General features: G+C 31.6%; 6 protein-coding genes, 1 long non-coding RNA gene and 1 other non-coding gene across 12 annotated transcripts in view; 5 read left to right on the top strand and 3 right to left on the bottom strand.

The window, feature by feature from the left end:
- The window catches only part of LOC116340488 (rap1 GTPase-activating protein 1), a 137403-nt gene extending 134601 nt beyond the window's left edge, over positions 1–2802 (top strand). For 4 of the 5 annotated variants that reach the window (XM_031767015.1, XM_031767019.1, XM_031767018.1 and 1 more), the window contains 3 exons: positions 95–353; positions 549–775; positions 870–2802. In XM_031767015.1, the coding sequence (XP_031622875.1) occupies positions 95–353; positions 549–775; positions 870–1025 (642 nt within the window). In that variant the 3' untranslated portion in view covers positions 1026–2802. The remainder of the gene's footprint in view (positions 1–94; positions 354–548; positions 776–869) is intronic. The other variant, XM_031767016.1, reaches the window with a different exon arrangement.
- A 2926-nt stretch (positions 2803–5728) lies between these two features.
- LOC116340872 (N-acetylneuraminate lyase B-like) lies at positions 5729–7349 on the top strand. The gene is made up of 5 exons (XM_031767598.1): positions 5729–5840; positions 5977–6001; positions 6086–6477; positions 6563–6730; positions 6815–7349. The coding sequence occupies exons 1-5, from the start codon at positions 5801–5803 to the stop codon at positions 7099–7101; spliced, it is 912 nt and encodes a 303-aa protein (XP_031623458.1). The 5' UTR covers positions 5729–5800; the 3' UTR covers positions 7102–7349.
- Positions 7350–9387: 2038 nt separating this feature from the next.
- Positions 9388–10865, top strand: LOC116340926 (N-acetylneuraminate lyase B-like). Its single transcript, XM_031767681.1, has 5 exons — positions 9388–9500; positions 9639–9663; positions 9737–10128; positions 10214–10381; positions 10457–10865. Exons 1-5 carry the CDS (start codon positions 9461–9463, stop codon positions 10741–10743), a joined length of 912 nt encoding a protein of 303 aa, XP_031623541.1. The 5' UTR covers positions 9388–9460; the 3' UTR covers positions 10744–10865.
- Positions 10866–11284: 419 nt separating this feature from the next.
- On the top strand, positions 11285–11392 carry LOC116341474. Its single transcript, XR_004201166.1, has one exon. It is a non-coding gene; the product is annotated as a U6 spliceosomal RNA (small nuclear RNA).
- Positions 11393–12369: 977 nt separating this feature from the next.
- Positions 12370–13647, bottom strand: LOC116340860. The gene is made up of 4 exons (XM_031767580.1): positions 13455–13647; positions 13240–13345; positions 12827–13111; positions 12370–12735 (listed from the first exon to the last, which is right to left on the bottom strand). Exons 1-4 carry the CDS (start codon positions 13540–13542, stop codon positions 12483–12485), a joined length of 732 nt encoding a protein of 243 aa, XP_031623440.1. The 5' UTR covers positions 13543–13647; the 3' UTR covers positions 12370–12482.
- A 193-nt stretch (positions 13648–13840) lies between these two features.
- Positions 13841–15820, bottom strand: LOC116340859. Its single transcript, XM_031767578.1, has 2 exons — positions 15383–15820; positions 13841–15319 (listed from the first exon to the last, which is right to left on the bottom strand). The coding sequence occupies exons 1-2, from the start codon at positions 15682–15684 to the stop codon at positions 14569–14571; spliced, it is 1053 nt and encodes a 350-aa protein (XP_031623438.1). The 5' UTR covers positions 15685–15820; the 3' UTR covers positions 13841–14568.
- Positions 15821–15967: 147 nt separating this feature from the next.
- On the top strand, positions 15968–16987 carry LOC116341373. Its single transcript, XR_004201155.1, has 3 exons — positions 15968–16080; positions 16153–16361; positions 16432–16987. It is a non-coding gene; the product is annotated as an uncharacterized LOC116341373 (long non-coding RNA).
- Positions 16988–17022: 35 nt separating this feature from the next.
- Positions 17023–19785, bottom strand: LOC116341372 (N-acetylgalactosaminyltransferase 6-like). Its single transcript, XM_031768381.1, has 10 exons — positions 19712–19785; positions 19313–19504; positions 19023–19240; positions 18675–18955; positions 18531–18605; positions 18267–18452; positions 18119–18199; positions 17915–18057; positions 17370–17852; positions 17023–17273 (listed from the first exon to the last, which is right to left on the bottom strand). Exons 2-10 carry the CDS (start codon positions 19493–19495, stop codon positions 17112–17114), a joined length of 1812 nt encoding a protein of 603 aa, XP_031624241.1. The 5' UTR covers positions 19496–19504; positions 19712–19785; the 3' UTR covers positions 17023–17111.
- Positions 19786–21435: the final 1650 nt, after the last annotated feature.

Here is a 21435-nt window from a genome sequence, read left to right as displayed (position 1 = left end):
TATGACATCATTTTCTCTGGTTGTTTTGTTCACACTTTTTGGAATTGATTTTAATCTAAAATAAAATATATGTATTTAATTGTATGCCAAATAGATCGCTCGCTCAAATTCAAACAAAAGCGATTCGAAAAAGTCAACCAACGATTCGTCATCATCGTCGCCTGACATCACATCACGCGGACCATTTTGCGGAAATAATAACAATAATAACAACAACAGCCAAAGCCAATCGAACCACAATTCAAATAATATCAACAACAATTTGAATAATAACGGCAACGGTCCAATGACTGCAACAATGTCCGAAACGAGTGACGATTCCAGTTTGAACAGTGTTGAGCTCGATCCAATGGGTAAGACATGTTTCTATTTTTTTTTATTGTTTGATAGTCTTTTACATTGATTGTTAAATGCATGCATGCCGTTTGATGTTGTGGAAACTGGATAAATGTTGTATTTGTTTAGTTTTTCTCCGCAAACATAAAAATCAATGCGCCGTATGCTAATCGGAAAATTTCTTCTTTGTACGTTATGACTTATTCTCAAAGTATTCACTAATTTAGATGGTGGAGCTACGTATGTGGATTCCGATACTGGTTTGGAATCAATGTCATCGGCTGAAGCAACAACAAAAGCATGCTCGTTGTGCTTAGATGGTGTGGTTGCATCGAATAATATGATGGTGCCGCCAGAGGCAAATATGCAAATCGATGGTTTAAAACAGGAAGTAACACGATTGAAATGTGATAAGTTGGATCTTTTGCGACAGAATGTGGTGAGTATTTTTAATTTGTCTTTTTTTTGCATTCCCATCATCTTTCAATTGAATCAATTTCATTTAACAAATCTCGTTAATTATTTTAAAATAGACATGCCAGAGGGACATAAAACGACTGCGTGAACGTGAATTATCATTACAAGGTGATTTAGCAGCGGCTGGCAAAGAAATTCTACGATTACGCGATTTGCTTAAGGAATATTTGCCCAGCTCAACAACACCGCCACATTCAATTTCTCCCATGTAAATAGGCTGGATATGAATTATAGTCAGAGACAAAAACAACGGAACAACGCAGGAACTGAGCTTCAACTGATGCATGTGCGGCGTCTTTCGTTCGCAAAATAAATTTCGAATCGCATAGCGAATATGAAAACAAAAATGGAATGAAAACATTTTGTCATAGAGATAAATGATCCGTATTAGAATTAGGAAAAAGAAATGATTCTGACATAAAACAATTGAAAAAAGATCACAATAATATCGCACACATTCAATAGCACATCTATTTAGTAAAACATACACTCACTCAATCACACTCACACATAAAAATCGTGATATGCAAAATGCATATAACACACAAACGAAATCAATGCACCAGATAAAATTACCACTGTTTTTTTTTTGTTTGCATGGCAATTCAACACATATGTGCCCCCAAAAAAGAACGGTGTAGACGAGCTCTAATTGTCATTTATATAGTGTTTATTCAATAAGTGTATAAATATTTGTAATAATCGTACTTTTCACACAATATTGAAGGAGAAAAATGAGAGGAGAAAACTTCATAGAAATTACTAGATGCATTCGTGTGCAACATTAAAACAACCCAGACAGTGCAATCAAAAAAATAACAATTTAATATTTTAATGTAAAAGAAAATTGATAGAAAAAGTTATTTACATTTATGGTTTTTTTTAGAAAGAGAGAAAGAAAACATAAGACAGATTTTCTGTAATGACTGTAGCGTAGGCAAAACGTTTTGTTTTTCTTTCAACGATTCTAAGATAAGATAGTGTTTGCAAATTGATTGTTCATCGAGAAAGATGGTTTGAATGACATTTTATCGATAAATTTGCATGATGAACGATGCACATTTTTAAGCATAAGACAAATTTTAAATCAGAAAAAAATAATCATACCCTAAAACACGATTAACCACACTCACACAAAAGTACACACCACCTTAATTCTAACCAACCAAGTCCGTTTAACATCTTCTCAAAATTGGACATTTTTTTTCTTTTTCTTTTTCTCATCGTACGAATCTCAATGTTGAATGTCTATTTTATTGCTAAAATTAGCAAATGAACAAAGAAAACCACTATTTTGAGATTCCATGTCAAATGCCAAATTCTAAATAAATCAATTTCAAAATGTTATTTGATACCTACATATATATGATGTGTTAGCTTTAGAAAACTATTCAACAAAATAAATTTATCGAAATTAATGTTTTGGAGTCAAGAATAATAGTAACATTTAGCAAAAGTAATAAAAAAGAGAGAAAACATGTGCAAGAGATTATAATATAGTTAAATTGCGAACAGGGTTGACAAATGGTTCGATGGAAATAATGTCTTTTGGAATGGTTTTGAAACCCAAACATGGAATATGACACTAATAAAGTAATAGGAAAAACACACACACACATCTGAACAAAATGACAAACCAAATTAACCAAACAAATTTAGCATCGATGTTAAAACAAAATTAAATTAACAAAGATTATTATTAACTATGCCAAGCTAACTATGAGAAAAAGAAAATATGTTTTTAAATTGAATGTTATCAAATGACAGAAAAAGAACATGCAAACAAATATTTAATCATATTAATTGTTTTATGAATGTCATTTAATTGTAATTTTACAAATTTCAAAAAAAAAAACAACACAAATCTATTATGAGAGTATTCGAATTTCTAGTTAAAACAAATAACAAAAATTGATGTTAAACGGCCAGAAGATCCAAGTAGTGAAATTCTTTTGAGGAAATTCCTTCGACCATCCCGAAAAAAAAAAATCATCCGAAAGAGTCAATTTTTACCATCGAAATTGTCCGCAACATACCCAGATACAATTTAAAGCGGACAAAATAAAAACCAAAGATTTAAACACAAAACAAAATCAAGCAGCTTTCAGGGAATCTTCACCAATTCCTGATCGTTAATAAACAATGAACTATTATCAATTTAAATAAATCTTTATTCCACACATTATTTTACTTATTTCTTTATTTTAATGAATAAGATGACAAAAAAATACAAAAAAAAATTCAACTAAAGATAAGAAATAATTCTATCGAAAATCTGTTATCAAATGGTAATATATTTATGTTAATATTATCAATGATTATTGATCGTTTTTTTCTCTTTGAAAATCATTTTATTTATCGATTTAAAAATCAATAATAGTTTTTAATCCTCCTTTTTTCTCACTTCTTTTTCTTATTTTTTAAGAATTTTTTTTTAATATAAGTAACTCACACACCCCTTTTTTTAAATTAATTCTACTCTCTTTTCGTTCTTTCTCGAGATAAGATCAAAGATTTTTACGTACAATTCTAATATATTTAATGAAATGAAAAGAGAAAGAAAGCAAAATTATGTTTATGCAAATTATCGATAAACAATATTTACTTCTAATTTCAAACACAAACACATACATACAACATATATAGACACAAATCTATTAGATACATTCATAGAGTATAGAACAAATCCATAAAACAATTCATATGAATACGTAGTATTGGAACTATTACTGTCAAAATAAACTCACAAAATATATCTATAACAAAATGCCATGTCGACTTTTTTTTCTCAGTCTTGAATTTTTGCAGTTTAATTGATTTTCAGCGAGACATTGTTTAATGTGCTTTGTAGTATCGAAATGCAAGTATATATATTCGCAGAGACGCCGCTGTTTGACTCTAATTGTCTAATTACATTAAGACAGGTTTATTACACACAGAAGCTTCTGACTCACAAAATTCTCTAATTACACTGCTTGCACATCAACAAGAGAGAAATTGAATCTTTAAGTACCGTCTTATATACGCGTTCATTGAAATAGCGCCGTAAATTATGCAACCTGCTGATATTTTTTTTATGTGCATTTTTTCCTACTTTCGACGAAGAGATAATTTTTTCAATCATTTTTTCTATGGCACAAACAGCTGAATGAACACATCGGATCGAAGCAAAAAATGTAATTGCATCGTAAATAAATCACTTTTTGCTATCGAGTTTTACGTGAATTTTGAAAAAAAGAAGAGATTTCACGTTTTTGTCGTCACGAGATCGCTGAACACGGCAAAAAATGACACCCTTTTTTAGCGGAATGCGATTTTTTTCCACATTGGAAGTGTAAACAAATTGTGATGAGAAGGTAAAATTATGATTGTAGAGAAAATATGGAGAGATAGACACAGATAGAAAAAGAAAGAGAAAGTAGTGTAGCAATAGCAAAAAACGAATAAAGCAACGTAACGAGAAAGAACATTTTATTCCATTAATTTGAAGCTAATTAAATGAAATTTTTCAGATTTTTCCTATATTTGGAACAATATCATTGAGACGACTTTGGACGAGTGCATATTCAAAGATTTCGAATCATTTAATTGACTCTATACATATGCATCCGAAGTTTGATATTACTACGTGTACTTTCCCTTCGATTGAGTGACAAACAACGTAGCAAATAAATGACCGCTTCAAAATGTGATCTGTGGGCTATCTGAATTGTCTTCGAAGTCATCAGCTTCAAATAAAAATTAAAAAAATCTTGCACAGCGTGAATTTGATATAGAATAAGTCGGAACAAAGAATGCTCTGAGCTTACAAAAAAAAATGGTACCATTTGATTTTTACATTTTAATCTATTCATCCACGCCCTCAACATTGTAGCAAAAACTCACAGTGAATCTATAAATAATGAAGGAATTAGATTCTAGAGCAAAAAGAAATGAAGGAAGTTGCTTGTTTACACCGTTCATTGGAGATGATCACGTAATAGATTGTATGGACTCAACATCACGTATTATAAAAACAAAGCCAATCAACTTGATTAAAGAGGCGTATATATGTGTATTCACTAGCATCTGAGGTCATCGTAATATTACCAATAGACTTGATTACAAACGAAAAAAATATAAACAAACCCGTTTTTTTCCACTGAATATTATTTCGAATGGTTTTACGCTCGATTCTATCAGAAGAAATCTTGTTTTTTTAGCCAATCGAATAAATATTTTTCACTGTAAAATTCTTATCATGGAATATCCCACCCGTAAATATCGCTATTCACACATAGGAATTGTTTAATAGACAATAGCGAACAAAATTGCTGATAGAAAAATAAGTTTTTCAAATAAAATACCTGAATACAGTTAAATTGGATCGAAATCTATATCTATGTAATGCACAAAATCGACATACAATGTGTGATATTTAGAAAGATCATGAGAGGGGATAATTGAAAAAGCACCTTGTGAAATGGTTAAAAGGTTTCAATTACTTTGCAATTTCTGGAAAGATTTGTCAATTATAAATGCTACTTGCTTAATATGGCCCACTTCTGTGGAAAATTGATCCCATTGTTCGTCTAATAAGTGCGAAAAAACCTTATCTTTTCTATTGATCCTCAATAACTGAGGGCAACGTGCATATATTTTATGTCCGTGCAGTTTATCAAATTCAAATATATTTTGTAGCTATCAATGCCCCAGCGTTGAGTGCGTAATTTTTTTTGCTATCAATTCAATTTGACTTTTTTATTGTTTTGCTAAGCGCATTATAAGTCATCTTCATTTTTGTCATTATCGCACGAAAAATACATTCAAAACATGATTAAAAAAATGCATCGTTTATTATTTACTGCGAAAAAATGAAACTAACGACAAATTTGATAATCATTTTGGTATAAATATCCCCCAAGCGAGCCACTCTCATCAATTCACTTTCACAATCCATTCAGATCGATTGCAAGAGTTACAAAACAAAACAAAAAAAACCGCCAAGATGAAAACCGACTTCTGCTTCAAGGGAATGATGGTCCCAGGTACGTAGAATTTTTTTTAAATATATTTTCTAAAAGGACTTTGAAAATTGCAGTTAAATTTTAAATTAACATTTGAAAAATGTATTATTTGCAATATTCTCTCAATATTTTTCTTCTTTTTCTCTTCCAACTTTAGTTTTCACTCCATTCATGGATGACAAGTAAGTTGTTCTTGTTTAATAATAAGTTAAAAAGTATGTTCGCTGAATTCATTCTAATGTGAGGTGCTGTTTTTTTCTTTTTAGGACACGTTCAATCAACATGAATATGGTTGACAAGTACTGTCAATACATGAAATCAATGGGAATGCAGGGAGTTGCTGTTAACACCATTACTGGCGAGGGTATGTGTATGACCATGCAAGAACGTATGCAGATGACTGAAAAATGGCACGAAGCCACCCGCAAACACGGCATGACCATGATGGTTAACATCGGCGGCACGGACCTGCCAAGCGTTTACATGATGGCTGAACATTGCGAAAAAATGAAGGTCGACTGCGTCATGATGATGCCAGACATGTGCTATAAACCAATGACTGAAGAAGACTTGATGATGTACATGAAAGACGTCATGAAGCACTGCCCAACTCGTCCAATGATGTACTACCACATGCCAATGATGACTGGTGTACATAGTAAGTATTCAAAAGAATAAACATTTCATTCGGTGTTTTCTTCGTTATGGTAAGATCGATTCTAATATCAAATTCATATTCGCAGTGGACATGATGCGCATGATGAAAATGATGGAACGGGAATGCCCAATGTTCGCTGGTGTCTACTATTGCCACGATAACATGGACATGATGATGATGTGCAAACAAATGATGCCACACATGAACATGATCTGCGGAACAATGTCATCAATGATGGCATGCATGTCACAAGGTATTTAAAAAAAAACTGGAACCGTACCACAATTACTAAATTATGATATAACAAATATGTTCTATTGTCTCTTTTCTTTCTTAGGCATGGACGCCATCTCAATGGCTGCTATGAACGTGTGCCCAGAAATGATGAAACAAATGTACGACCATATGATGAACCATAAAATGAACGAAGCAAAGATGATTCATGAAAAAATGATGAAATATATATATGATATGTTCCACATGGATGCTGATATGCACTTGAATATGGACTGGATGATGATGATGCGAATGCAAATGGACAAAATGCAACCGATGGGCATAAAAATGGGACCAATGCGCCGTCCACATATGACCATGACCCGAATGTTCTGGATGAATATGTAAACACCAACGGACGAATACTCAAACACCAAAATTCGAAATATAATGCGCTAGATTTTATAATATAAATGCATTTAAAAAAAATTAAACAATTTTGCAAACGAAAAAAAATGTTCATACAGGTTAATAATCTGAATAACAAATTATTTTGTGACAAAAGAAAATATATTAGCGTATTGTGAACCAAATGAATACAACTAAAAGTACTATAAGCAGAAAAACATTTTCAATAAATTCCACGCTTTTACTAACTTTTCGATTAGCAAACAAATGATTCTTATTAAATTAATTTCTTATACTCGATGAATAAATAGCTCAAAAAGTAAAAAAAAAAAAAACAACAAAAAATTAAAGGGTGATTTGCAAGATTTTCTGAAAGTCTTGTGCCCAAATGGTTTTAAAGATTTTTTTTTTTGGTTTTTATGATTCAAATATGCTACACATATCACACATCCGTTTCACACTATATTTCCCTCTATAGGTCCATTTTTGCCATTTCTTAAAAGCATGTTTTTGAGTATCTCTGGGAAAAACGAGTTCTTTATTGGCTACGATATGTTCCAATCGATGTTGAATTATTCGTGTCGATCCAAATGCTTTAAACGATTGTCCAAAGGAGACTGAAAATTGATTGAATCCTCATACTAGATAATTTGTTCACTAAACATGACTTGAAACAAATCGATCGTTCCAGTTGGAGTGTGAAATTCTATTGAAATCATAATTGTTCATTAAAACGAATCAAGCATCATTAACTGCGGCATATCACACAACGTACGATTATAAACAAATTGAAAAACGTCAGTTTTCTTCTACAAAACTTTTTTAGCAAATTTAAAGATTTTCTTCTCCAAATAACCCTAGCAAAATTGAATATTTTCTCCCGTTTTTGAAAGTGAAGAGCAAAAAAAAAGGTCTTCACATTTTTCGAGAAAATTCTTAGCAAATCGAAAGAATATTCTTCTCAAAAAAATTAAATTTCTAAGGGGGTAATTCCCAAAGCTGTTCTCCAGGGGGGAGGGGGTAATACAACCCCTCGGACCCCTGCTCAGAAGCTATGGCTTGGGTTGTGAATTTGCTTTTCTTCTCAGAGAAATTGAACGGAGCAAACTGAGTGGTAAATATTATAAAATGCAATTTTTACCCTAGTCTAAGACAGTTTCATTGTAAAATTGCGACAACAACGATTCTTCTTGGCAATTTTACAATGAAACCGTTTTCGACCACGGTAAAAATGGCATTTTATAATGTTTACCATTCAGTTTCTCTGACGGATTAATAGAAGATGATTTTGTTGATCTTATGTTGATAATAATTAATTCTGTTATCTTCAGTTTTTGATTTATTTTTCTCAACTTTGTTGATATAATTTCTGATGTTCTAAATTCGGAATATAATGTAATTAAAAATTCGAGATGATGAAGAAAAAAATTGTACCACCTGAAGATTTAAACATTTTTCAGATCAATTGAGAAAAATAAATTTAAATCTAGTCGATATGGTAAATTATTGATATTATACTTGAAATTACAAATTAAGATGCAAAGTTCCAACCGAAGTTCTTATGAACGATCAAACTTACTTTTACACGGCACTAAAAGAATTAAAAAAGAATCGATTTTCATGTTTATTTACATAAAAAATATTTGATAATTTTGCATTGACATTCAATCGACTTAAATTATGATTACGCCGACTATGGTTTGTTTGAATTAAAAAGCACAAATTGTGTAATACGACCAAAAATGTGAACAACAAACATGTTCTTTTTAAATCATTCGTTGAACATCCACTTTAAAAATGACTTTAAAAAATTGTGTCTTCATTGAAATAATCTTTGGACTTTTTGCGCAACATTTCTCTTTACATAATTCAAACAAACTGAATGCAAAATAAAAATAAATAAAATCACATTTTTCTGAGATTGGTGCAATACTATCTTTTGCTCTATTTACTGTCATTCGTTTGATCTATTTGACTGGAATTTAAATTGAAATTGTCTCCGGCTGTTCTAGAAATAGCTACCGCTTTGAATTTAATACAATTTATTAATCGTTATCAATACACAAAAACTGAGTACATGATTTATGCTATCATTTTGACTTTTTCAATAGCTTACTTTATTTCGCTAAGCGCATATTCGTATTTTTTTCATTATCGCCACCAAAAATTTATTGACAACGTGATCAAAATTGCATCATCAATTTGAACTTAGTACTTGAAAAAGAACTGTTTAACAAGAAAGATAACGATTTCTTTTGGTATAAATATCCCCCAAGCGAGCCACTCTCATCAATTCACTTTGACGATCCATTCAGATCGATTGCAAGAGTTACAAAACAAAACAAAAAAAACCTCCAAGATGAAAACCGACTTCTGCTTCAAGGGAATGATGGTCCCAGGTACGTAGAATTTTTTTTAAATATATTTTTTCTAAGTACTTTGAAAATTTCAGTTAAATTTTAAATTAACATTTGAAAAATGCATTATTTGCAATATTCTCTCAACACTTTTCTTCTTTTTTTCTCTTCCAACTTTAGTTTTCACTCCATTCATGGATGACAAGTAAGTTAATAATAAGTTAAAAAGTATGTTCGCTGAATTCATTCTAATGTGAAGTGCTATTTTTTCTTTATAGGACACGTTCAATCAACATGAATATGGTTGACAAATACTGTCAATACATGAAATCAATGGGAATGCAGGGAGTTGCTATTAACACCATTACTGGCGAGGGTATGTGCATGACCATGCAAGAACGTATGCAGATGACTGAAAAATGGCACGAAGCCACCCGCAAACACGGCATGACCATGATGGTTAACATCGGCGGCACGGACCTGCCAAGCGTTTACATGATGGCTGAACATTGCGAAAAAATGCAGGTCGACTGCGTCATGATAATGCCAGACATGTGCTACAAACCAATGACTGAAGAAGACTTGATGATGTACATGAAAGACGTCATGAAGCACTGCCCAACTCGTCCAATGATGTACTACCACATGCCAATGATGACTGGTGTACATAGTAAGTATTCAAAAGAATAAACATTTCATTCGGTGTTTTCTTCGTTATGGTAAAATCGATTCTAATATCAAATCCATATTCGCAGTGGACATGATGCGCATGATGAAAATGATGGAACGGGAATGCCCAATGTTCGCTGGTGTCTACTATTGCCACGATAACATGGACATGATGATGATGTGCAAACAAATGATGCCACACATGAACATGATCTGCGGAACAATGTCATCAATGATGGCATGCATGTCACAAGGTATACTACTCTAAAATATTATGATTAAAATGTGAAATTATCTAACAGCATTATGATTTTTCTGTTCCAATTCAGGTATGGAAGCTATGTCAATGGCTGCTATGAACGTGTGCCCAGAAATGATAAAACAAATGTACGACCATATGATGAACCATAAAATGAACGAAGCAAAGATGATTCATGAAAAAATGATGAAATACATATATGATATGTTCCACATGGATGCTGATACGCACATGAATATGGACTATATGATGATGATGCGAATGCAAATGGACAAAATGCAACCGATGGGCATAAAAATGGGACCAATGCGCCGTCCACATATGACCATGGACCGAATGTTCAGAATGAACATGTAAACACTAACAATGCTCAATATTGAAATTGAAAATATGATGCTTTATAGATATAGATACCGTATAGTTTATAAAACTAGCGCATTTATAAAATAATAAAAAGAATACCACTTTTAGCAAGCGAATATTTTTTTCTTTTTCTATTAAAAATCAATCGATTGTACTACCACCGTGCGTGTGCGCTCTTACTGACGCTCTTCTGAATTTCTTTTTATTCATGTTCTTAACATACACAATAACAAACACAGTGCGAGTGGCTAATTACAAATCTAGTAACCATTGCATTAGTTCTTGTCAGAGAGTAGAAAACGCTGCCGCTAAAGTAATACTATATTAACAGTGCCTATAAATAGTTACTATTTGTACACATTTCGATTGTGTGATCACAACAATTTTTGCGAACTCCAATGTGAACAATGCAACTCTTTGTATGTAGATTTTAAATAAAGCATCCGTGGATTTGACATAAAAACGAAACTTTTTTTCGTGTGTCTACAAATATAGGATGACACACTGTATATGCGATCTGAAATAGTTTATATTCGTTCTCCCTTGTGGAGAACATATACTAAAATTGGAACGATACAGAGAAGATTAGCATGGCCCCTGCGTAAGGATGACGCAATTAATTTGACGGATTTAATTTTTTAATTTTTTAATTTTTTTTTCGTTATGGTCCCGGCGCATGAGGGGCTAACCGAAAATCCAAAAATTAGCAACGAAAATCCAAAAATTAGGGGCTAACCGAATGCGCTGGAACCATAACGAAAAAAACAAATTTTTTTTTTCAAAATTTCCACGGATGACACGCAAAAGCATGAAGTGTTCCACATTTTTTTGTAAAAAATCCATTGAACTCTGTTCAAAACGAATGTTTTTAAACTTTTTTATGAAATATTTCATTTGTTACTTTTTTTCAGTATTTTTATTCTCGTCGAAATTGAATTGGATATTTGCATGACAAAAATAGAAAAAAAGTGAAAAAATATATATTTTTTGGTACCGGCGCATTTGTTATACTATTAACTCCAACTTAATACATGCCATGTATTATTGCTTCTTAATTTGCTTAACTCACTCATTGTATACGGGAGATCAGCTGTATTTGTATTATTTCCATTGTGTGAACTATTGAATAGTTTTATGAACGGTAGTATCCAATTCAACGGATTGCTTAAATGGTACAACCAATAGTGTCGAAAAATAAAAGGAAAGGCATAAAATTTTTAACTTTTTTCGTAGAAATTTCCAGTGTCATTTTTCTGTATACACGAAGAACGGTAGTTCAATAAGTGACGCTCCATTTTTTAAATAAGTTTCTTTTAAATCTCTGGACAACATTTTTGTGAGTCCAAAAAAGAAGTACATTTCGGAGTTTGTCGACGAATTTTGGCCGCATTTACTCACCTTTGTCATCCGTTACTATGGGTTTGATTTCAGAACAAATGTGAGAGACAAGTAGAATACCGAACGCAGGTGCGCTCTAATGGTTTTAATTTCAAAAGTATTTTTTTTTCTTTAATGATTTAAAAAATGAAAACGCTGTAAACTAAATAAAAAGGGTGAACGATTGCTGTTGTAATGAATTCAAGAAGGAAAAACAAAATCTTAAAAATGAAACATTCGGGCAAAGGTAATCAAATATACTATGTATTTATTTAATTTTTTTACTAGCGAACATTATGAAACTATTTATTTTAGTGTGAACTAAATGAAGAAAAATATTTCCATTTGGATATTGCTCAATTTTGTTCAAACACTTCCTCATTTTCCGATTTTATTGGGCGTTTAATTTTAAAAGCATTTTCCGGAATAATACAACCGGTTAACCATCGTTTACCATCTGAATCTTCGTGTGTTCTGCGGCCAATTCTGCCGAAGAGAAGAATTCGATCTCTTCTTGTGACGTTTTGTTCAATGTATTTCCGAACACCTTCATCATATACATATACTTGATGAAAACTTGGTTTAGAGATCGTCTCACCTTGCTCATTTCTAAAACGAAAAATAAACAACATGTTTTTAATTAGAACCACGCGAAAGAGTTGAACATTTCGAGCAAAAAACAATTCCAAAAAATGCTTACGATGTTGGGTGATGAGTTGCTGCCACAAATGTGCAATATTCGTCTTTGACCAATACATCAGAAGCAACATTACCGATAATTTCAATGGAATTTATGTCGTCAGATAAATATTCCGATGAATCACTGTTGCTCAATGCATGCGTTTTAAACGCCTTAATTACGCTTTGTGTCAGAGTTTTTCCATCACTCGTTTGGATTGGAGAAGAAACGAAATTTCCGGCAACGTGAATTCGTTCGCCAGGTGTAATATTTGATACAAACTTCGTGTGGACATTATGAATAGTACTATAATAGAAGAAGTAAATTGTGATCAATTTGGTGACAAGCACTATTTTGGAAGAATAATACGTATCAAAATTATCCTTATATAAATAATCATAACAAAACATGAAATAAGTTGGGAGGTAACTTACTAATTTGAATCTGACTCATTTGTTCTGATTGAAAGTGAATGGGTTCCACTTTTGAGAATGTAGGGTTCTTTAGTCAATGTTCCAACTATTCTTACTTCATTAATATCTGCAGAGAAATTACCGCATTGGTCATTTATTTTTAAATTTCAAATATAACCTCAAAATATCACGGAACACGATACCTCATGGAAATAAATTCAGATTTAATTATTTACCCGCTTTTCTGACAATCGGTGTATTTGTGCAGAATCGCACCGGGAAATCGAATGATTTTTTCGCTTGGATCAAAAATGTTCGGATCATTTTAGTTTGAATTTTATAGCTCCGTGAGAAGTGAAATTAAGGCTTTCAGTCGCTGGTTCTTCCAAGACTTTGACAGTTGCTATGTGTCATTCAATTTAAGTGTACCCCGATGACACTTCGAACTGTTCGAGCTTCGAAAAAGGTCGCTACGAAATAAAAACCTAATTTCAAATTGAATTTATTTACTTTTTATTTTGATTAATATCAATTAAAAATAAACTATAAGATTAAAATTGCTTAAAAACAAAATAAAGAACTTTGATATTTAAACCAATGTTTCATCACACACATGACATCCAAATAAGTTGCTATCATGGAAATCAAATCAAATATTGCTCGTCTTCTACAACGTAATGGTAAAAATAGTTTTGGTCACTTTAAGTTCAATGTCAATAAAGTGAATTTTGATAAATAGTCACAATATCGGCCGAACAAAAAGTGTCATATATGTTTGTTTGCTTTATTTGGTTTAATCAATAGCAAATTCTCTTTGTTGTGCTATTGATGCTAGGGGGAGATTGCGAAACAACTTCGCAAAAGAATATGAACAAATATATACGAATATGCCACCAATATATTCCAATACAAAATACTATGTGTGCGGAAAAGTAAAAAGGTGAGCATTCTTTTTAAATAAAATGTCATTCACTTTCTGGGCAAATTGGTAAGTTTGCCTTGCATTTTAAAGTATTTGAAACATGGATAAAATTTATTCACTTAAAAAAAATTAAGTTCAATGAATCAAAAATGAAAGTATCAAATTATTCTTGGAATTATGGAAAGACCATATACACTGAATAGTAAATACAAAATGAATTTATTTTCTTGACCTATAACGGAGTGAAATCTATCGTGTTTTTTCTCCGTTTTTTCCTTCGTTTTCTTTGCATCGAAATATGTCCCAACCGATATTGAATGGTCAAACAGTATTATTTCAATTAAAATCAACTTTCAATTATTCTTTCAAAAACATAGGCAATAAATTTAAAAATACCAAATTCAATGTCTCTTGTGTAATTATTCCATTCAACACCCAAATTTGATGATATTGTTCCCATGGAGTCGTTTGTTCCTAAGTAATTTGAGATGTTTCAGAAAGCGAAGAACATCGCCAGGAGAAAACTTTAGAACGAATAAGCATTCGATTTGTATTTCCTCAAGATTTGATAAGACATTTTGTAGCTCTAATATTTTACACAACGAATCCGCATCCACACAACCTTCATTAAGCTGCAATGTCTTCAAATCTTTAACGTTACCAATAAATTCGCATAATGCATCCTTTACTTGACAACTACCCCTAATCCTAAGATGCTTAAGATTTCCAAATGAAAATGGATATTTACTAGATCGCATACCATAATACTTGAAATATTCAATATTTTCAAAATGAATTTTTTTCGAACTCTCTCCAAAAGTGTTAAATTTGTAAGAATATATCTCTATTTTGTTGACATTTGGTAGATTGCTTTCATTAAGAAATTGTATGTGATTTATGTTTTGATCTAATGTAATTATTATTTTCAAATATGTTACTTTTTCCAATGGTTTTTGTAAATCTTTGAAAGTAGTTTCCGATCTATCAGGGAATACACATAATCGTTGTAATGAATCAGAGCAATATATCACCAAATAATTTTCGATTTCAGCGCAAAGCTTTGCATTTAACCACCGAAAATCGACTTCGAAATTCTTAATTACGTGTCCAAAATTGCGTAAGACTTTCAATGGATTTGTTTTGATTAATATCATTTTCTCCTCATCATATTTTGAAGAACTGAAAAAACAAAAATTCAATTCAATTTTAATCGAATCATTTTTGAACTGATTGGTGAAATACCTTTTCCTATCATTGTTTGTCAGTGTTTGGCTGGCAAAATTCCTTTTGTAGACCTCACATACTGCAGTATAAAATTGTTTGCTGCTTTCAGCAAGATTTAACAAGTCGTTAAATTCCAAATACTCAAAAATAGTTTCCATGCAGTCAGTATTTAAATCCGTAATTTTCGTTGTCTCTAATATGCTGCTTGCATTTTCTATTTCTTTTGCGTTTTTTTCGATTAACATTGTCACATTTTCAATCACATCATTTGATTTGAATGAATATTTGCCCGATTTATTTTTAACTTTCTCATATTCCATTTTTTTCGCTAGAATTTCCTTAAGATGGTATTTTAGAAAATATTACAAAAATCTTTGTTTACCTAGTTTCATAATAGTTCGTTGAAAAACAATGTAAACGATAAATCGGTAAACTTGAGCATATAATAATATAATTTAAGCACGTCAAAATATTGAAAAATCGATTTTTTTTATATGCTTTATGTTGTGTGAACCATACGTATTCACAAATGTGAACCATAAACATAACTAAGACCAACTTCACTGTAAACATTTGATTTTCACATTTCGCGCCAAACGTCAAACTGCAGTTTCGTTTTTTCATTCGTTTGTTCATTTACAATTGTTAAATCGTTTTTAGGTCAATAATGGAAGATTCGATCTATAATTCCCTTCTAGAAAGAAGCGATTCAAAAGGTAAATACAATTTCAAATTTGTTGTGAATCGTTTGTTATTTTTGCCTTGTTGACGAGTTGTTCTCTGTGCAGCTTTTGAATAAATTCGCTGACTACGTTTCGAGTCATGCAGAATTGTACATACGAATTGCAGCCGCGAAGGAAATTACCCGCCAATTATCAAGTCCCAAAAAGTTCATTGAAATTGAAAAAAAGATCAGACTGGATTAAAGAAACGTATGAAATTTTAACTGCTCCAGATTCGACAGCTCGAACAGTCACGGCTGCACTCGAAATTCTCGGTAACTACACTAAAAACAAACTATTTTTCTTCAATGAACAGTTCATTCCAATATTTCTATATCTTTGCAGAAAATTTCGTTGATTGTCTGTCAAATGAAACTGTCGATTTGATGGACATAATTCAAACGTGCTTGGGAACAGAGGTACAATTGGAAGCCGATTGAAATGAACTGTATAATGCTGTTTTGATCTTCACCACTCGATTCATTCAATGTCATGCCATGTCAATATCAGTTGCAAAGGATCTTCTTAGTTCGATAGCGTCACAATCAGTAGTGTTTGTGTCAAATGTGCGTGTTACCTTTTTCATTTTTTTGGAAAAGTTGTTTCAAAAAATTAAAAATCATGTCAACGACATCCTGAAACTTTTAGAAGCTAATGGCTTTTTAGCGCACCTCGATGCGATTGCCCTAGAAAAAGCATTGAGGGATGTTAATTCACATGCAATCAACAATTTTCTTCAAAAAGTTAATCAAATTTAATCGATAATGCTTCATATAGCACATTTGAAAAAAGTCATAGTATAAACAATTGAATTTTTACATTCAATTCATACATACGTTCCGACCTCTGTCGGTTTAAAAAAATAAACGAAAAAGCATTTGTAAGCAGCGTTTTTTTTATCTCACCGTTACAGTAATCATAGTTTTATCAATAATATTTAATTAAAAATATCTTTATATTTGTCTTTTAGTATAATAATAATTGATGATAATACACAACGAAAAATGTAACATAGATTTGCAATTTTATGTATTGATTTGATCAAACTGATGTAGCGCTGTTGCGTTAACAAAACCAAAGTTCCATGTCATATTTGGATTATTGGCATCGCATTGGTTTACAAAGATTTTCATGGTTTTTGCATCAAAGTCCAAGCACCGATCATTATGTTGAACCCACTTTTTTTCCTACAGACACGTTAAGATAATTTAATCGATTACGAAACGTAAAATTCGAAAAAAATATTATATTATGTAATCCAAAATATTATGAATAATTCTTACGATATTATATTTCCAGAGCTGATTTCCTTTTTTCCCATGACAATTGTAAAAAATAATTGGTGCGTTTGTATATGACGTTGAAACATCCCAACACTTTGTTGTGCCGTGTACTCTTATGTCTTTGTGCCAAGATAAAACGAAGAATTGATTTAATTGCGGTCGTTTATGATTTTCAGCACACGTGTATAAGCCGAACTCTTGGCCAATACCATGATTCAATGAGTCGACACACAGATTTGGATGTGATTCACTTTGTATAACTCCAGAGGCAAAATCAGGCGGCTCTACCAGTGGATATTTTTTTGGCAAATCAAATGCAATTTCTTCCATGAACCATTTAAACGATTTGCACTGCAGTTTTTCACGTATTGCTTTTTGTTCTGTCAAATTGCCGGCGTCAATACTTAAATATTTTTCAGGATTACGCTGATATAAATATTCTTTATACTCATCCATCCAGACTTCCGCAACACGTTTGTAATTCTGAGATAAAGAAAGAACATGAATACGTCGAAATTAAAAACCAATGAAAAACTATCGACCACCTTATGCAGAAAGTCGCCTCTTCTTCCAGTTGGCTGTGGTACACCACCTCCCCTATAAATATGACCAACACGTGAACAAGGAGCATCATACATTTCTCCCCCACATTGCCAAATTTTGAAACTTAACTCATATTGTTCACCACCTGAAATAGATATATTCACTTAAAAAACTTTTAGAGTTTCACGTATTTTTTAAAACTTTACCCCAAATATCCAATCCATCATCGTAACCTCCCAATTCCCAGAAAAATCGGGCACTTATTGCGAATAAACCGCCAGCCATTACTAAAAATACGATGTAACGTAAAATATAAACTTAATATCAGACTTAGAGTATTTCATTCAATCTTACTTGGACTTTTAAATGGTCGCGTTGGATGCGCTAAATCTTCAGGCAGTAAAGGTAGCCGTTTGTAGAAAAATTGCCAATCAAATGCACCTCTCGCACCTTCATCTTGTGCTCGATATTCGAAGGTATCGTAACTAATAATATCGATGAATGGACACACGCATACTTTATAATTTTCAGCAATGGGCTCTAAAACAGGACAAATAGTAGTTTCGCGAACAAATAGATTACAACTATTTTGTATACAAATATATTAGATTAATTTACCCAATAATGGTGGTAACCAGTTTGTATTCGCTTCGGTGTGCGAATCTAAAAAGATTAAAACGTCACCATTCGCAGCTGGAGAAGAGATAAAATTATTACGGTTGTTATTTATTTTGTTTTTCGGTATTAATATTTGTTTTATACCCTTAGCTCCGGCTAAACGTGCCACTATCAACCCTGATCTTTCGTTCAACCGAATAATTTTGACTTTTGGCAAATATTTTGCAACATATTGATCGAGTTTTCTCTTTAAAAATTGCTTATTACTAGCATCGTCTACTAAAATAATTTCCATAATCAACTCTGGTGGTGATCGATTCAGTACACTGTAAACTGTACGTAAAAGTGTGCTCCAATGTTCATTAAAAAATGGAACAATTATGCTCACGGTTGGCAAATCTTTTAAGTATTTCAATTTTGCGCAGCTAGTTAGTTTAAATAAAATAAAATTAATTAAATATTAAATCATGAGAATCATTAAAAATTACACACTCTTTATGGCGAATATCTTTAACAGATCGATTAAGTGCAATTTTATCACTAAGCAGTGCATTGAATCCGTTTTGATCAAATAGTTGTTTGCGTTCGTCTTCCAAATCTGGTGATAAAAAAGCGGCGATACCATGTTCGCCGATACCATGTCGTAATTTTTCTGCTTCAATCAATTTATAATCGTGCCAATCTATTTTCAATTGTTTAAATTTTTTTAACTAGGGTAAAAAGAATGGAATAGCAACTTTTAATTCTTCAGTGATGGTATAGAAATTTTTAAGTGATTATACCTCATTTTTTACACTATTCATATAAAATGAACCTTGTCGAGGATGAATTGAACGCCTTGCACTGGCCAGTGAATGCATGAGATGATGTGATGAAAAGAATGTTTTATATAGAAATATTGTCAAAAAAACCATCAGTGCATACAGCAACATGAATTTGAACAGGCTAGTCAAATTTCGGCGCATGGTTATCGTCTAAAAAAGATGATTTACAAATGAAATGATTTAGTTATTTAAATTAAAATTAATCTATGAGAATCGAAAGCTTTGTCCTGCTTTTGCTTATGAATTTAAAAACGGATGCTGATTAGATAACATGTATGCTACTTTTTGGATTTTTATTCATCGAGCGGACACAGGCAGTTTTTTTTTTGGATTTTATTAAAAAAAAATTGACTTAACCAAGCAAAAATTCAATTAGCGAAAACGTAAATGGGTCACTCTATGGTCTATGTAAGCTGTAGCTTATTTGAGGTTTTGATTGAAACTAAAAATACATATGCCTTTTTTTCATTTTTCATTAAACCAAATGTTTATTCAATTAAGTGTTTACATTCTACCATATGGCTTTTTTTAATTTCGCCTAATATGCAAGTTTGTATATAATAATAAAACTGTGTCATTTTGAAGTGAGGTTCATTTTAATCCAATGAATTTTATATTTTTTGAGAATTGTTAGATTTATTTATAATATTGATGTTTTAATAATAATGCAAACGTAAAACACAGTAGATTCAAACAACTAAATCAATAATATGTTAAAATGACTATTAAAGCTATGTCGAAACATTTTCGTTGAATACCTGAGAATAAATGAAACATAAAAATATATATAGAATTCAATAATCAATAAATCGTTATCAATATGTAATTTTTTTCGTTTCTAAAGTGATAAATATTATTCTAATGATAACGTACCAACTAATCGGACGAAAGTCGATTAGTAGACGTTAATATAATTGCGGAAAAAATATTATCGAACCTTTTAACAATCACTGACCAGACAGGGAAAAGACCTCGCACTATTTGAATATAAACATAGTTTTACTCCAATATAAGAAGAAATTACCTTTTTTCACATTTTTTCATAAACCACTTGTTAGGGGAAGACGGGGTAAACCGACGAACTTTTGATTTTCTTCAAATATCTCGTAACTCATTCAAGTATTCGGGCTATTAATTGTACCATATTGTAGGTAGTTAAAATGCGCATATTTTGATAAAGCACTTTGATGGTATGCGATTAGATTATTCCCGAAAAATATATTACCATTTTTTTTTTTTGAAACTCGATTTTCGGGGTAAACCGACGCAGCCCAATTTTCATTTTATTTAAATCTAATTGTTACAAATACAAGCAGTCATAGCCATACGAACATGGTCTTTTATGTTTCAGCTATGTTTTTTTATTATAATGGCATTAAAATATGAATTGAAAATAGATAGAAATGTGAAAATAAGTACAAATTGAGAAGAATAATATTTTTTAAAGAAATAATGAAGTGCAAATAATACAAGCAATATAAGTGCTTTCATATCTATTACAATCACCTTTATTGTTTTCACTCCATTTCATCCCATCAAAGTGATTCACAAGCTGAATCAGCTGCATGAAAATATCTCAATATATTGTCTAGAGCTGCCCCATTCTTTGCTATATACCTCTTTTCTTTCCTCTGAACAGAAAAAGAACATGATAAAATTTAAAATATAACAAAAAACAATGATACTCTGATAAAAATATGCTTCAAATCGCGAAAAACAGGTGCATTGATTTACCTCGAGAAAAATGCGTCGGTTTACCCCGTTCAAACTTGAACTTATGTTCAACTTTGAATTTCGATATCACAAAACTCACAAATAATATTACCGCGAAAGTACTCGACATCAACTATGTAAAATACCTATCTTCAGCTGATATTATTGGGTGTACAGTCAATGGAATTCAAGAAAATGCCTTTTTAATTTTTAAAAAACCGACGTTTCGATCACATTTATTCGATCTTCCTCAGGGTCAAAAATCACAACATTTCCTATCGTCAACAAAATCCGAATATTGTGTCATTATCAACAAATTTCTCATGAAATAAGTGAAAAAACAAAGTCAATTGATAAATAAAATTAGA

This window comes from Contarinia nasturtii, unplaced genomic scaffold, assembly GCF_009176525.2.
Source record: "Contarinia nasturtii isolate CC-2019 unplaced genomic scaffold, AAFC_CNas_1.1 Cnas_scaffold_695, whole genome shotgun sequence".
Classification (NCBI taxonomy): Eukaryota; Metazoa; Arthropoda; class Insecta; order Diptera; family Cecidomyiidae; genus Contarinia; species Contarinia nasturtii.
This window is presented reverse-complemented; position numbering and strand designations above follow the sequence as displayed.